Source organism: Sus scrofa, chromosome 18 (assembly GCF_000003025.6).
Source record: "Sus scrofa isolate TJ Tabasco breed Duroc chromosome 18, Sscrofa11.1, whole genome shotgun sequence".
NCBI classification, from domain to species: Eukaryota; Metazoa; Chordata; class Mammalia; order Artiodactyla; family Suidae; genus Sus; species Sus scrofa.
Window position 1 is genome coordinate 51,499,690 of NC_010460.4, and position 17,560 is coordinate 51,517,249.

At 42.4% G+C, this 17,560-nt stretch overlaps 1 protein-coding gene across 10 annotated transcripts in view; it reads right to left on the reverse strand.

Moving 5' to 3' along the window:
- Positions 1-17,560, reverse strand: part of HECW1 (HECT, C2 and WW domain containing E3 ubiquitin protein ligase 1) — a 419,239-nt gene that overhangs the window by 115,924 nt on the left and 285,755 nt on the right. For all 10 annotated transcript variants that reach the window (XM_021079149.1, XM_021079142.1, XM_021079146.1 and 7 more), the window contains one exon: positions 953-1,095. In XM_021079149.1, coding sequence (XP_020934808.1) covers positions 953-1,095 — 143 coding nt within the window. The remainder of the gene's footprint in view (positions 1-952; positions 1,096-17,560) is intronic.

Consider the following 17,560-nt stretch of genomic DNA (forward strand, 5'->3'; position numbering starts at 1 on the left):
ATACCTAGTGTTTTCACATATAGCCGCTGTTACCTATGGAAATACATATTATGTACAAGGATTTTATCTGGTCAGAACTTACTTTAATGAGAACTCTGAACAGACATGAATGTAGAAGACACAAAACTCAGAAATATATTCTCATATGTAACTGAAATATGTGAGCAGCATAATTGTGGCTGTTCCATAATTTCATACATATTATCTGGCATTTTCTAGAAATACTAGTGTTTTCTAAGGCACCAGCATTTCAGAGTAACCCCGTAATGCATAGTGAGCCAGCGTTTCATCTTGTTATGAACATGTCACAAATGATTAAATCCAGCACGCAAGACAGTATGTGAGTGGAATGACATGACTCACAGTGAAATAGAATTGAACTTCCACCTGCGCAGAGAAAAAAATGCTGCATTCAGGGCTCCTCTCATATTGTGTCTTGGGAATTTTTACTCTCTTGTAAAAGTAGCCAGTGGTACACAAACAAGGGGAAAGGGAAGGGTCTGTTTAATTAAACGTTGTAGTTCGTGCAACATAATTAATGGGAGAGGCCAAAGAAATACAGCACCATCATTCCAGTTTGAGTCTCTATGAAGCTCTTCTTTTTTTCTTTCTTTTTTTTTTTTTTTTTTTTTTGCCTTTTCTAGGGCCGCACTTGCGGCATATGGAGGGTCCCAGGCTAGGGGTCTGATCAGAGCTGTAGCCGCTGGCTTGCGCCACAGCCACAGCAACGCGGGATCCGAGCCACGTCTGCAGCCTACATCACAGCTCATGGCAACGCCAGATCCTTAACCCACTGAGCAAGGCCAGGGATCCAACCCACAACCTCATGGTTCCTAGTCGGATTCGTTAACCGCTGCGCCACGATGGGAACTCCTATGAGGCTATTCTTGCCTCCCTTGGGCCTTGCCTGCTGGCTGAAGCCTAGTGACACTGGGCCCTCGTCAAGGTTTACCCTATGGCATGTCTTTCCAGGAGTCTCTGAACGGGCATCGACAGCTTTCCCAAGAAGCGCTTGATGATGGGGCGGCTCTTGGCAAACTTGTCCTTCACCTCAATTTCCAGCACATCAGTGGGCAAGGACACAAAGCTGAATTGCTGCAATGAAAAAACGTCACGTCAGTTAACTGCGGGGTGTAAGGGCCGGCCAGTCCATCTGCTTTGGATGATGTTATTTTCACAAACCCCAGGGGCAACTACCCCTGCCCCCCACTATCTATCTTAACAAGGTGAACACTGTTTATTCAATAAAGGAATAATGGTAACAACAAGGTGCTTCCTCAGTGGTTAAAAATAAGGTTATTCTCTGAGATTCAAATAAGAAAATCAACTCACTTTAAAGAATGCTATCTAGGCTTCACCGTACTTGACTAAAGGTCTCAACATAATTAAAGAACAAATAAAACTCACCTATAATTAAGGAAATGCATTTTTTTTTTTTAGGTCTGCACCTGTGGCAGACAGAAGCTCTCAGGCTAGGAATCCAATCAGAGCAGCAGTTGCTGGCCTACACCCTAGCCACAGCAACACAGGCTCTGAGTCATATCTGCGACCTATGCCATGACTTGTGGCAATGCTGGATCCTTAACCCACCAAGCGAGGCCAGGAATTGAACCTGCATCCTCTTGGGATATTGGGTTCTTAACCTGTTGAGCCACAACAGGAGCTCCCCAGGAAATGCATTTTACAACAACAATGCAATGTCTTTTTTCATGATTATAATGGCAGAGATTTTTTAAAAGTTTGATCATACACTGGATTCTGGAAAATAGGAAGAGACAAGAGCTCTCACATTGTATTGATGGAAATGTAAACTGATTCAACTCTTGGGAAGAGAACAGGCGATACTTATCGGCACTTTAAATAACACATTCTCTTTAACCCGGAATTCTACTTACAGGAATTATTTCTCTGGATTAACTTGAGCAAGTGTGCAATGTATATAAGAATTATAAGACTATGTATTTATAATGTACTCATATACACATATAAATACTTTAGCTGGTTTCTAATTTTGGAGATTAAGTATGGTGGACCATGCTAATGTTAATATTGTCTCCGCACCAGTCAGGATGGGCCAGGGCGTGCTGCAGTAACACCAGATTCCAAGTCTCTGTGACGGCGGTAGCAAAGCTTTGTTCCTTGCTCACACTATCACTGTGGTCCGGCAGAGGGCTCTGCTCATTAGTCACTCAGGGAGCCAGGCCGATGAAGCAGACACCCTCTCAAACACTGCCAGCCACAGTGACAGAGGGAAAGAGAATGCTGGAGGGCCTTCCCCTGCAAATAAAGTATTGGCTTTCAAACCCAAGTCTTCAGCACTACCAGACACACACCGCAGCCATCCACAGGGAGTAGGAAGTATGATCCTTCTGCATGTCTGGGAGACAGAGAAGAGAAATACTTGGCCAACCATGATAATGACTTCCATACTCTCCACGTGGGGCTTCTAACTATAAATTAGTTTTAGTTAACATCTGCATAATTCCTAAGAACCAATGAATTCTGGTATTGACAAAACTGAATTTATGGACATGCTAAGCTTGAGGATCAAACCCAAGAATAGGCTTGGTCCTTGCCCAAGAAGTCCTGTCTGCACGAGCATCCAGGCCCCCCAACTGTCTTGGGCCTTAAACTTCTGTATCTTCCATCTGGGGATTCCATTCTGAAGTGTATATTACAATGGCTCTCCTAACCCACATGCCCAGCCATGGGCTCGGTGCCTTGAGGTGCATGTGTGCAATAAAATAGTTCATAATTTTCTAAATTACAATGAATTTTATGATAATCATGCCTAAATGTACAATTACCACTATAACATGCTAAATGACGATAAGAAAGAAAATGCTTGTTTTCTAATGCTCAGTGACCCAAGAGGGAACACAGAATTCATGATCACACTAATGAATGAAATGGACAGAAAAAAGCCTGGAAAGAGTTACAGCAAATTTCAAGAGCAGTTGTTGTACCACATACGATTTTTTCCCATTTCTTTCTCTGATGAGCATGTACTATTTTTACAACGAAAAATGGAATCACCTTTACTAAAACAAGAGTGTCTTTGGCTCTAGCAGCCTGCATGGGGTGCAGAGGTCAGCTTGTCGAGACGTACTTGGAAATTTGGTGGCAACTCCTGAGCTCTTTCCTTCCTCCGCAAAGACTCCTCAGCCTCTCTTCACGCAATCTCTGGCATCAACTTCTTCCCACCAGGCCTTTCCTTCCATGCCATGGTTACTGGAGTCCATGTGACAACCTCCCCACCCCCGCCCCCAGCCCTAGCTAGGTCAGGTCAGGTTCTTTTAAGAACCAGTGAGAAGATCTGAACATATAAAAGTCTATCTATTCAGGATGTTGACCTGGCTCTTACTTCGAAGCCCCTGAAGAACTTGTGGAGTGAGCTGGACTTGGCTTTTATTCCTAGATCTGCACATCCAAGATCTCGACTTTCTCATGCACTGTCTCACTGAACCTCAGCATCTTCAGCGGCAGACGGGGAAAAGAAAGTCCATGCTGTGTTAGATTAAACTGCATCCTTCCCTCTCCTTTCCTGGTCTATACAGACACTACCTGGCCCGTCCTCTAATATCTCCTCCTTTTTCTTTTTTTTTTTTCTTGTCTTTTTGCCATTTCTTGGGCCGCTCCCGCGGCATATGGAGGTTCCCAGGCTAGGGGTTGAATCGGAGCTATAGCTGCCAGCCTACGCCAGAGCCACAGCAACGCGGGATCCAAGCTGCGTCTGCAACCTACACCACAGCTCACGGCATCGCCAGATCCTTAACCCACTGAGCAAGGGCAGGGACCGAACTCGCAACCTCATGATTCCTAGTCAGATTCGTTAACCACTGTGGCATGACAGGAACTCCTAATATCTCCTCCTTTTGACTCTGTAATTATTGAACTTCCCCCCACCCCCACACACATTTACTACCTCATTTCATCAGGCCCTTAATGACCAACAGTTCAGTACAGCTGTTTGTAGTAATATGTAAGCCTGGTTCAGATGCCTAGTACACAGACAAAAGGTACAATTTTCCTGCTACTAATGCCTACTCTACCTTTCTATCCAGAGAAATAGCCTGGTTAACGGTCAAAAGAGAAATCTGTGAAATAAATTGCAAAGAATTGTTGATCCAAGCCTTCTGCTCTTTGGGGAATTTTGCCTCCTTGCATCCTAGTTCATCTGTAAAAGAAACCAGCATGGCAAATGAAAGAGCCATTCCTGAGGCTCGGGGATCAGAGGTCTGGCCATTTCATCCTCCTCCTTCTGCTTGAGAACATCTAAGGGAACTGCACCGCAATGCTTGGGCCAATCAATCAATGGCTCCTTGTATCTGCATAAGTCACAAAACTGTCTTAGAGAAAGGAACTCCTGTGTCTTGAAGGTCAGAGAGTGAAGTTCTAGAAGTCACCTTTCCATTAGGGCACTGGATTCTGAATTTTCTTTGTAGGATGCACATGAAGAACCAATGGTCATAACTCCTACAACTGGGCAGCAATGGCAGGAAAAAAGATGTACAAGGCCCGACGTGGAGACAAGAGCTGGAAGGACACGTACAGTATTCTTCCAGCATCAAGCCTCCTTTTGGTTAAAAGTGAAGTTTCTTTTGTTTAAGCAGAGTTGTGGGACTCTTACTTTTGTTTTGGGCCATTGGTTCTTAGACCTGGCTCCCATTAGACCCATTTGGGGAGCTTTCACAAAAGTACTCACTACCAGATCCTATCCTTGACTAATGAAATTGGATTCCCTGGTGGGTGGAGCTGGGCGATGGTAATGGTTCGAGGTTCCCAGATTACTCTACGGTGCAACCAGAGTGGAGAACCACAGCTTCCTTGGCAATAATCCATTTTAACATAGAATAACCTCATTGTTAGGAAGATATTCCTTTAGCAAGTCTAAATCTTCCTCTGTGGCCTAAATATCTAGTCCAGTGATTCATGACATGCTCTTCAAACCCCAGTTTACTCGTTCATCATGTCTGCGGTCTTGACGTTCTTATGAAGAGCAGTGAATAGCAGCGGGCCTCTATCCAACAGATGCCGGTAATACCTTCTTAGTTGTGACAACCCGAAATGACTCCAGGCATTGCCCAACATCCCTGGGGAGAAAATCACCCATGTTGAGAACCGCTGATGTGGGCCTACCTTCTTCAGTTTTCCAGAGATGTGTTAGGACTGGTGTTGCCGTATATGGGGGTATCTATTTTTGTTTGCACTATTATTCAATAGGCCATTTATAGGAATAAGATGCTCTATTTATTATAATCCATCTTGCTTCAGAAAAGACATGGGGTAGATCATCTATAAACAGAATTTCCATAAGTTGAACTTATTGAAATAAAAACAGAGTAGCAACCTAAGAGAAATATTGACCTTGCAATGATGGAAACTGGCAGCAGTTCCATAATGGGCAACAGAGGCAGAGATCAGAGAGTGCTGGTCATAAAGGAGCCGAGGGCTCAGCAGAAGGGGAAGGTTACATATTCACTCACAAACACCTGTTGAGCACTGATTTGGAGCAGAGTGCTGGTGATATGGCCACACCCTTAAGAGCTTAAGAGCTCACACAGTCTTATGCAGCATGTAGATAATGACGAAACAGAAAGTTCCATAGTGGGAGTCCCCAGAGGCTCAGCCTGATGGACAAATACAGAGAGGAGGGGTGGTGATGGTGATGGGTAGAAGGCTGATGAACAGGCAGGGAGGATTTCCCAGAGGGTACAATGCCTTAACTAAGTCTTAACAGATAAGTAGACACCAGCTGGGTTAAGAAGGTATGGGAAGAACATTCCAGCGAGAGAGGACACCATGAGTAAAAGGCTGAAGTTCACAGAGTGTATGGGTTCCTTTGGGAAATGTGGGTGCCTCACTGTGTCTGGATCAGAGTAGTGGGTCATGGCATGAGATCAAAACTGGACAGATACGTAGGATCCAGATCATGCACAGTCCAGCCTCTGGCCAGAGCCTGGACTTATCTCAAAGGCATCTGGGAACAACAGAAGGATCTGAATCACGCACATGACACCCTCAGATGTGCATTTTAGAGAGGACCCTGCAGCAGTGCTGAGGAGCTGCCATAGATGGCTCAGGCCAGGAGGCAGACAGATCAGGTGAGACAAGTGAGAAGCGAGGAGGAAGTCTGGCAGGCAAGGCGAAAAGGGCGGCAGACTTGTGGACAGGCTAAAGGTCCGTGGCAGCTGTGGCACGTGGGAGAGAAAGAGACCACAAGTTTCCAAGACTGGATTTACACCACTGAGGAGATGTGGGGGGACCGAGAGCTGGGGATGAAGACAGCGGCTGAGGGACTGAGTGTCCCAAGGCAATGAAGGTACAGAGTGATGGACATAAGGGGTTGGTATGGGGTGGGTAGGATGTAGAGAGAGAGAGCTAGATAGCTTGGATGTTTACACATGATCGAGGCTATAGGCACTGGAAGGGATTCCTGGTGATAAGCGGAAGAAAAGGCCAATGAGGTTGAGGAGGTCAAGGAAATCAGGGTGTCTGATGGGTCATTTGTGTGGACACTGACCATCTAGGATAACGGTTTAGGTCTTGGGTAGAAAGGGAAGAAAGTGCCACAGGTAGAAGGGTCTTTACTAGTTCTAGCCGAGTAAATAACGGGACCACCGTCACCCTGATGTGGCCAAGACAACAAGCACATCAACGAGAGGAGGGGATACTGCAATTGAAAATGAAAAAACAGTTGTGGGAAATTTCAGAGACATGTTCAACACGACTTGCTAAGTATTTTCACTGAGGCATTTAGGGAGAGGAATGAGAAAAGACGACTCCAGTCTGAGACGGCAGAAGTACAGTGATTCATTTATGCTGACCCATAAATTTATGGAGGCCAGGGAAGGTTGAGAATTAGAAAGTGGTAGGGATGGTTAACTTGTTTGGGGTCATATTACATCTGAAGGGGTAAGAGGATCTCTGGAGTAAGGCGGAGCTGCCACCTTGCAGCTAAGAGGGCAGACCTGGTCATGTGGGGAGGAGCAGTCCAAATGCTGTGTGAAACGGGTCATGACACGCAGTTAGAGGGCATCTAGTCTTGCCTCTCTTCTCTTGCAGACGTAAGGGGAAAATAAAACACCAACTCTATTCACGAGGGGCTGCCCAGTCCCATTCAGCCAACCCCATTACTCATCACTAATGAAAGTTAAATGCTCGAGGCTTGGTGCTTCCTGTGCAAAAGTTCTCCAAGGAGAAGGAAAGCAGGAAGGAAGTAAATGGAGCTTGCAAACTGCAGCTACTCTTCCTTAGAACTTTGCATGGTACATGACTTTCAATTCAGGTGGCACTATTCACCAAGTCTAAGAGTGGTACTCAAAAATAACAGCGCTGCCTAAAGTCAAGCATAACAAGAGACAGAAAAACAACCCCACTGGTAGAGCAATAACTGACTCAAGACCAATGTTTTCTCTCTCATTAACGAGGTCAAAGGGTTTCATATTAAGAGGTGATGCTCTTGGACTCTAGGTGTAGGGGACCTGCCCTCCAAGCAGGGTGTAGCCTGATTATATCCCAGGAAGGAGGTGCCAGAATCCCGCTGAGATGGGAATCTTAAATCTACAGGGAATCTAATGGCTTTGAGTGGTAAAGGCTGCTCTTACAAATTTGTGCTATACGGAAAGTGTATATTTCTTCTTGTGCAGAAGAGCAAATGAACTGGATCTTGGAATAGACCTCCACCGTCTCCATATCAGACTCTGAGAAAACTCAGCCACAGAACAGAATGTTATTACTTTTACTTGCAGGCACTGCTACGGCAAAGTTAGACCAAGATTTACTCGTGGCTCGGCAGAGTAGGAAGCAAGGTCTGTATATGTGTGCATATAAACATGTACCATGTATATAATTATATATTGTGCACAAAATACATCAAATACAAAAGTATATATTATACATACTACATATACATAGTCTATCTGTATCCATATCTATATCCTTATCCATGTCTTTATCTCTAAGTCTTTTGCTTCTGAAGATGATTCACTTAAAATCCTATAAAAAAGGAATGGCCTGCAACTAGAGATTCCCATACTAAGTGAGCTAAGTCAGAAAGAGAAAGACAAATACCATATGATATCACTTCTATATGGAATCTAAAACATGGCATAAATGAACATATTTACACAACATAAACAGACACACAGACGTAAAGAGCAGACTTGTGGTTGCCAAGGGGGAGGGAATGGGATGAACTTTGAGTTTGGGGTTGGTAGATGCAAACTATTCCCTTTAGAAGGGATAAGAAATGAGGTCCTACTGTAAGCATAGGGAAATGTATCTAGTCTCTTTGGATAGAACATGATTGAAGATAGTACGACTGGGTCACTATGCTGTACAGCAGAAACTGGCACAACACTGTAAATCGACTATACTTTAATAAAAAATTTTTTGAAAGAAAAAAAGGAATGGGATTAGACTACAGGATTGGAAACCAAGAAGACCAAAATATGCTGTGTGCTCATAAGCAACTTAATCAACCTTTCTGTGCCTACTTGTAGTATCCTTAACAGAGAAAGAGAAAAATGACTGTTCATCCAACTTGACTGTCTGCACAGGCTTTGTTGGTAAACTGTCTTCAGCAGTCTAGTTCCTCAGCTGCATACCGTGTTTGTTCCTGTTACCTTCAGGAGCCTATGTCCAATCAGTCACTGAGTCTAAACTATCTAGAGTCAATTCTCTACTCCCCAAATCTGCTGCCGCTAGCCTCTGTCATTCCCTGACCATGGAATAACCTCCTAACTGGTCTCCCAGTCTTCAGCTTCTCTCCTACCGTGGCCAGTAAAGTGATGTCTCTGAAACACCGATCTGATCCTTCCATTCTCTTGCAGAATAACTTGCTTTGATTCCTTCTCACTTACAAGATGACCCTAACACCAGTCAGAATGGCCATCATTAATAAGTCCACAAATAACAAATGCTGGAGGGGGTGTGGAGAAAAGGGGATCCTTCTGCACTGCTGCTGGGAATATAAATTGGTACAACTACTATGGAAAACAGTATGGGGGTACCTTAGAAAACTATACATAGAACTACCATAGGACCCAGCAATCCCACTCTTGGGTATACATCCAGATAAAACTTTCCTTGAAAAAGACACATGTACCTGTATGTTCACTGCAGCTCTATTCACAATAGCCAAGACGTGGAAACAACCTAAATGTCCACCAAAAGATGCATGGATTAAGAAGATGTGGTCATATACACAATGGAATACTACTCAGTTACAAAAAAGAACAAAATAATGCCATTTGCAGCAACATGGATGGGACTAGAGTCTCTCATTCTAAGCGAAGTAAGTCAGAAAGAGAAAGACAAATACCATACGGTATCACTTATATCTGGAATCTAATATATGGCACAAATGAACCTTTCCACACAAAAGAAAATCATGGACATGGAGAACAGACTTGTGGTTGCCAAGGGGGAAGGAGAGGGAGTGGGATGGATTGAGAATTTGGGGTTAAGAGATGCAAACTATTGCCTTTGAAATGGATAAGCAATGAGATCCTGCTGTATAGCACTGGGAGCTATGTCTAATCACTTATGATGGAGCATAATAATGTGAGAAAAAAGAATGCATACGAGTATGTGTAACTGGGTCACCTTGCTGTACAGTAGAAAATTGACAGAACACTGTAAACCAGCTATAATGGGGAAAAATCATTATAAAAACAACAAAATTTTTTTTTCTAATGACACGACTGGTTCCTGCCAACTTTTCAACCTTCACTTACAGTTATTCCCTGACAACCTCATTTTCTTTTACACATTTTCACAGACTTACTCTTTTCATAGAAGTTGTTTTTTTCCCAGATTCCTGGCCATGTCAAATCCAACCCATCCTTTAAAAATCCATTCAAAGAAAATTTCTTCTGTGAAAATTTTTTTGACTTTTGGGACCCAGCAACAGAGATGGCTGTTCTCTCTTCTGCTTCAATATCTCCTCTATAGTTCTTATCATGTTATTTATTTTCTTGAGGTTAATAAGGATGCATATGTGGTATCTGCTTTTAGTAAAAGCTACCTGCACACAGAAGTGTATAATCTGAATACAGAAATGGACATTGACAAAAGAGGGAATGAGTAACTAGCTTATTTCAGAGGTATTTCCCCTCCAAATCACATACTGATGCTGCAAAAGGGAAATACAGTCCAAACTCGCAGGTGATCTAAAATACAGTCTTCAGCGAATGCTAGATTTTATCTTCAGTGTCCAAGCCACGTCAGTTATTGTTCTGGGAGAAAATCTAAGAATTATATTATAGTGGTGGGCTTTTCCGAAATGAAAACAAAGTAAAACTCTTTATTTGAATGTGGGATGTGGCCACTTAAACAAGCTGGCACTGAAGAAGGCTAAATGTAGTAGGCAGAAATCTGAGATGCTCAAGACTCCCCTCTCCCTCCCTGCCATCTCATATAATCCCCTCCTGGAGTGTGGGGAGGGTAGGATGTGAATAAGGCAGATGTCATGTCCATTATCAGGTGACCAGTCAATGGACTTTGAGTTAATCAAAAGGGAGATTATCTGGGTGGCTGACCTAGACGGGTGAGCCCTTTTAAAAAAGGCTAGGCACTTTCTGAGGTCAGAGAGATGGTGTGAGAGGGGTTCAGTGCAAAGGAGATTCTAAGTAGCTGAGTTGATGATGAGAGGGAGGGCACATGGCAAGGACCAGAGAACAGCCTCTAGGAGCTGAGAGTGGCCTCCAGCCAACAACCAGCAAGGGCCTGAATTCTACCAACAACCTGAATGATTTTGTAAAAGATCTGGAAGAGGACACAGCTCAGTCAGCATCTTGATTTCAGCCTCTGAGACCCTGAGCAGAGAACCTGGTGCAGACTCTTGATCTACGGGACTGTGAGAGAATGTTGTTTCAAGTTGCTAAGTTTGTAGTAATTTGCTGGGCAATACTAGAAACTTAACACGGTAATTTAAGTAAGAGCAGGATGAGGATTCTTTCTGAACAAGTTTGCAGAGCTATTTGTTGACAGCGTTTACATCAGTGTACTGTAGTATCTCTCAAACTGGTTTCTATATGATGTTGAGAGTTACAAGAAAAAAGGGGCCCAAATGAGAAGCACTGAATTAATGAGGGGAAAAGACTCCCTTACTGTTGGGAGACACAAAGGCTTTAATTACACAAACATGCAAAGATAGAATGCCATCCCCGTATTTGACTATGGTACCTCCCCTGGTATGTGTGTGCATGTGTGGTATCCAGCATGTGGTGTGTCGGATAGATCACAGCATGGGAAATTTTGTGTCCAGTCATAGCTCAAAGAACTGAGGGAAAAATAACTACCAATTTAGAGTATTATACCTACTAAACTCTCATTCAAGAGTGGAGTAAAAATAAAGACATTTTCAAATATGCAATGACTTTGAGAGTTTACTGTCCACAAACTTTCAGGGCTTTTTTCCAGACATAGTTTATACATTATAAGCCAAGGCACCTGGATTAATAAAAAAGAGATATAGTAGAGATATAAAAAACCACAGTATATACAAATGGTCCCTGACTTATGATTTGACTTAGGATTTTTTGACTTTACAATGGTGTGAAAGTGATATGCATTCAGTAGAAACCATACTGTGAGTTTCAATTCTTGTCCTTTTCTTGGGCTCGTGATAAGTGATCCTCTCTTGCGATGCTGGGCAGTGGCAGAGAGCCAGCTCCCAGGTAGCCACATAGTCATGAAGGTGAACAAGTGATATTTATAATCATTCTGTACCCATTCATTCTATCTTTCACTTTTAGTACAGAATTAAATACATTACATGTGATATTCATCACTTTAGTGTAAAGTGGGCTTTGTTTTAGATGATTTTGCCAAACTGCAGGCTAATGTAGGTGTTCTGAGCACATTTAAGAAAGCTAGGCCAACCGAGGAAGTTCGGTAGGTTAAGGGTATTAAATGCATTTTGACTTATGACATTTTCAACTTATGAGAGGTTTATTGGGATGTAATCCCATCGCAAGTCAAATAAGTTCTGTCTGTCTATCTATCGCTAAAGATAGAGCCTCCACATTTTTATGTATATTTTGTATATATTTTTATGAATGACTTTATGAAAATAGAAAACACACACAGTGGATGCTTTCTAGATAAAAAGTTTTAAAGCTGATTCAAGAGAAAATAGAAAACCTATTAAAGAACTGAACTGATAACCATCTTGTCACCAAATTACTTTATAAGTAAATTTTACCCAAACTCCTCGGAATCTCTATCTTATATAAACTGTTTAAGAAAAGTAAAAAGAGGAGTTCCTGTCATGGCTCAGTGGTTAATGAACCCACGTGGTATCCATGAGGATGTGGGTTCGATCCCTGGCCTTGCTCAGTGGGTTAAGGATCCAGTGTTGCCATGAGCTCTGGTGTAGGTCACAGACACAGCTTGGATCTCGTGTTGCTGTGACTGTGGTGTAGGCCAGCAGTAGCTCTGATTTGACCCCTAGCCTGGGAACCTCCATATGCTGTGAATGTGGTCACAAAAAGACAAAAAAAAAAAAAAGAAGAAAGAGAGAGACATGCAGAACAACTCAAATCATTTTCTGAGGACAAGACATCTTTGATGCAGACTGTACAAAGACACTGTAAGCAAAGAAAACTAGGAGTTCCTGTCATGGCTTGGTGGTTAACGGATCTGACTAGGAACAATGAGGTTGCGAGTTCAATCCCTGGCCTCGCTCAGTGGGTTAAGGATCTGGCGATGCCGTGAGCTGTGGTGTAGGTCGCAGACACGGCTCAGATCCCGCGTTGCTATGGTTCTGGCATAGGCTGGTGGCTACAGCTCCGATTCGACCCCTAGCCTGGGAACCTCCATATGCCGAGGGTGCGGCCCCGGACAAAGACAAAAAGACCAGAAAACCAAAACAAAACAAAACACCCCCCCCCAAAAAAAAAACCTAAAGTCATCTCAATTATTAGCATAGAGTTGTAAAAATCCTAAATGAAAACAGCTGCAAATCTAAAATACTGTTTTAATGAAAAATACCAAAGTGTATCCTCTAGGCTGAGTGCTGCCAGCATGACCCTACTCTGGGGTCAGTAGCCCCTTCCCCCTTGGTCATTCCTACTGTTCTTCTAGAGGGTAAGATGTTGGACATTTTATGTATTAACTTTACTTCATCTTACTCTTTACACAAAATTTTCTCTGGCTTCATTTTTCTCAACTATATTTAAATATATATTATCTTGTGTATTGTATGCACTTTGTATATTTCAGAAATGAGAAGTGATATGAATATTTGAAGCACTATACAGGATGCTACACAGATCTGGCACTTCTGTGCTCATATGAAATATCAAGTCACCAAATGACCTGTTTCTAAAGTGGCAGACCAACCATTGAGGCCAGAACCCCTCCTCTTCCCTCCACCATCCCACCCACCAGGCAGCCCATTAAGTCAGAAAATCTCTGCTTCTCCTTTTCCCAGTTCTAGCCCATGATAAGGCAATTCATCCTGAAGGGAAAGGGAAAGGGATCCCCATATCCCTACCATGAGTTTGTTTCTCTTAAAGGTATATGTCTCCTTTTCCATCCAAGACCCTAAAACTACAATCCTGGTCTGTGGTGGATGGGAGGAAGAGAGATGTAAACTGAGCATGGAATTATATTTGATTGAATTGTTTATAACTAAAAGTGATCAGACAGCTATAGGTTGTGCTCAAGGCATCTTTGAGAGATAGTTGATGGAGGCTAGCGTGAGAAAAATAATGTATATATGTATGTGTGAGGGGGTCACTTTGCTGTATAGTAGAAAATTGATGGAACACTGTAAACCAACTATAATGGAAAAAATAAAAATCATTAAAAAAAGATAGTTGAGCATGGCTGAATGCAGGGACTGGAAGAAGTAAAACTGATTATGTGAGAAAAAGAATGTATATATATATACACACAAATATATATATATATTATTATGCATATTATATATATGTGTATACTGGGTTACTTTGCTGTACAGCAGAAATTTACAGAACACTGTAAATCAACCATATTAAAAAAATTAAAAAACTGATTATGGTATCATTCCACTGAATTGAGGTAACTTGCCTGCCTGTCTGTCTATCTAATCTATCAATAGTGTGTGGTTTGGAAGCATATGAAAAATCTGCTTCTCAGATATTCCCTTGGCTATGTTATCTGGGTTTGAAAGCTTAGTGCTAACTCCATCGTTGTGGATCTGCCATCTAGTGTCCATGTTATCTTGTGGACTGAATAGTCTCCTTTCCACTAGCCTATAAATCGCTGGACTTGTGCCGCATTACTTGTCTGTCTGTCTCTTCCACAAATATACTGTTATACCCACTTCCATTAAATGCCTCCCTTAAAGGTAATGTTCTTTTAGCCAGTAGCCGAAGTGTTTACCATGAGCTTTTCACATTTATTTAAAAAATTCCAGGAAGTGTGAGATCAGTTAATTCATCACAGTATTACTGTAATAATAATTCTGTAATACATGAAATCAATTGCCTAAACACAGTAATTCAGTTCTTACAAAACTGCAAATTAAAGTCATTGATAATATGACAAGAACTCTATTGATTTTCCCTGATAGTTTTAACTTAAAAAATGCTGCTGCTTATACTGGTTTTGTTCATATTTAGTAACACTAGTCTGGGCTAATTATCCAAGGCACTGAAAAAAGTTGAGAAAGCTGAACAAAGTCAAGTCTGCTGTGACTTGAGATTTTTTTCACCAGGCACAGACGTTACTTCCTGGCAGAGAAGCTGGGTGGAGGAAAAGACGGGAACCCGCTGGAAGACCCTCCAGAGGGTGGGGTCACGCTTGGCAATGGGCCTTGCTGACGTGGACTTCCTGCTGAGGAAGGAAAAGAGAGTTCGTGGGATGTGACTGTTTCTATGACTTAGTCCCCACTGCTCACCTCTCTTCCATTTTTTTCATTTGTGTAGCTATGCCAAGGACAACCACATACCACCTCTGAAATTCGCTGGGTCATCTCCTACCTGCATGCCCCATCATTTCTAGTCCTTGTCTTTCCTGGTTCATAGATCCTCCTCTCTGGCTCTTCGGTGCTTGGTTCCTCTTTTTCTCAAGTCTGCATGTGCAGAAATCCAGTTAGACTGGTTCTCCCTGATTCTAGCCCTATCTTTGATTTTTGGTGTCCGCCAAAATAGGATGTTGCTTCTGGTGCTGGTCTTCAGCTTAACAAATTTCAATCAATGAAAGAGGCACTACCCAGTTCCAACTCTGGTTTGTAATGTTTGCCCATTTTCTTGGTGTAAATACTCGCCCCATGGTTGACTTCACTAAATGTGGAGTTGGGAAGAGGTGTGCATGGCAGCTCCTGGGAGTCCACATGAGCTGGTTCCAGCACAGCCCTGGCACCCCTGGTAGGTGTCCTAAGCCAACCCCTCATCCGGTACACTCTTCCCCCATGAGAGATAAGAAGCGTTGGGTTCTACTGCTGCTTTCAAGACTTCCACTTCCGTCTTAGCCCAGAGGCTGCAAAATGATGCTAGCAGATGAGTACTAGGAATACTTTAGCCAGTGGACATTGCCGCGTGCCTCTGAGTCCTAGGTTCAGAGGATGAACCCCAGGCATCACCTGGGAACCAGAGACAGAACCACTGGAGGAAGAACCCTGATGTTATTAAGGTGGTGTTCCATTCATGAGTTCCTTTCATGAGAGTTTAGCCAATAAAAGAACCGACTTGGTGTTTAGAGGATGGTTGCCTATATCAAACATCAAAAATCTTTTGCCTTTTTTTTTTTTTTTTTTCTGTACCCAACTTTGCATATGGAAGTTCCCAGGCCATGGATCGAACCCCAAACATAGCTGCAACCTATGCCACAGCTGTGGCAATACAGATACTTCATCAAAGGCGCAATCCTTAAGCCACTGTGCTGCAGCAGGAATGCCCCAAAAACTTTTTTGAAAAAAATATTGTCTCAAGGCAGGGCTGCTGGTTAGTGCTTCTCATATACTCACTACTGATGTCAGCTTTGCATTTTCAAGAATTCTTTTCTTCCATAAAAATGACTTTGGGATTTGTGATTCTGTTTACTCTGCCGGGTCAAAAGTGCAATTTAATGTCTGATTAAATTATTCTCAATTTCTGACCAATTAGGACCGAAGTTAACAATCCATTTTAAAACAATTAGTTTGGTTAAAACTCAGTAGGGCTGGCTTATTACAGTAATCATTTAGCAATTGTGCTTACTTTCTGGGGATCAAGGGCCTTGGCTAGGCACCTTTATTTATCTCTAGAGGATGGGGCTTTTAGCCCAACCTGGTCTGCTTGCTCTGCTTGCTCAATCAGGTTTTGGCAATTTCCCCACCCAGTATGTCTCACACTTGGTATACAGAGGAATATTCTAAGCCTGACCCGTTTGAAGTTATGCGTTTGTTTGACTCAGGTTATCAGGGCAGTGGCTTGTGGTTTGGTTAACTGTAGGGTAAAGTCTCTGTTACTGGCATCTAACATGGACTCATAGGCAGCCCCAGAGCTAGAAGCTGCCCTGATCTATCCATCTGTTTGAAGTCCTTCTCATATGCCAGAGCCCTATTTTATGTGCACTGCAGCTAGGGGACATTGAATAATCCCAGGATACCAGTAGACAGAAGTGTAATCAGAGCTACATCTACACTTTTCCATATTCACCAACACTATTCTGGCCCAAGCTTCATCATCATCTCCCACCCAGCTTCTTCAATTGCCTGCTGACGGATGCTCTTTCTCTGCCCCCCGCCCTCACCATATATTGGCAGTGTAAGAGTCATATTTGGTCCACATCTCACCAGCATTTGACATTGTTGGTCTTCCTTTTAGCATCTTGGTGGATGTGCAGTGGTATCACAGAGTACTTTTTATTTTTAATCCAGATGACCAATTAGGTTGAGCATATGTTAACATATTTATTTGGCATTTGCACATCCTCCTTTGTGGAGTGCCTGTTCGAGTCTTTGGTCCATTTTTCTGCTAGTTTTTGTCCTTTCTGTTTGGATTTGTGGGGGTAGTATGTGCATCCTAGCTACTAGTTCTTTGCTATCTAGATATAGCACAATATTTTCTGTGGCTTGCTCTCCATGTGGAGTTTTGATGAATAGACATTCTTAATTTTAATATCATCCATGTAATCAGCCTTTTATTTTACGGTTAATGGTTTCTGTGCTAATTTAAGAATTTTTGGCTCCTATCATAAAGTGTTACCGTATGTTTTGTTATGAATTGGAAGCTTTATTTTTTATCATTTAATACCTAGATTTATAATCTATTTGGAATGAATTTTTCTGAATTTTGTGAGACTGCATTCAAGGTTCATTTGTTTTCTATATGGATAGCAAACTGACACAATACCAAGTTTTGAAAGGCCATCCCTTTCTTAGTACGTTGCAATATTACCATAGTCATAGAAGAATAATATGCGTGTGCATCTACTTCTGGATTATAATCTATCCAATTGGCTATTTCTCTACTATGTGCAATTTCCCCACCCAGTAGGTCTCACACTTGGTATACAGAAGAATATTCTAAGCCTGACCCTTTTGAAGTTATGCGTTTGTTTGACTCAGGTTATCAGGCCATAT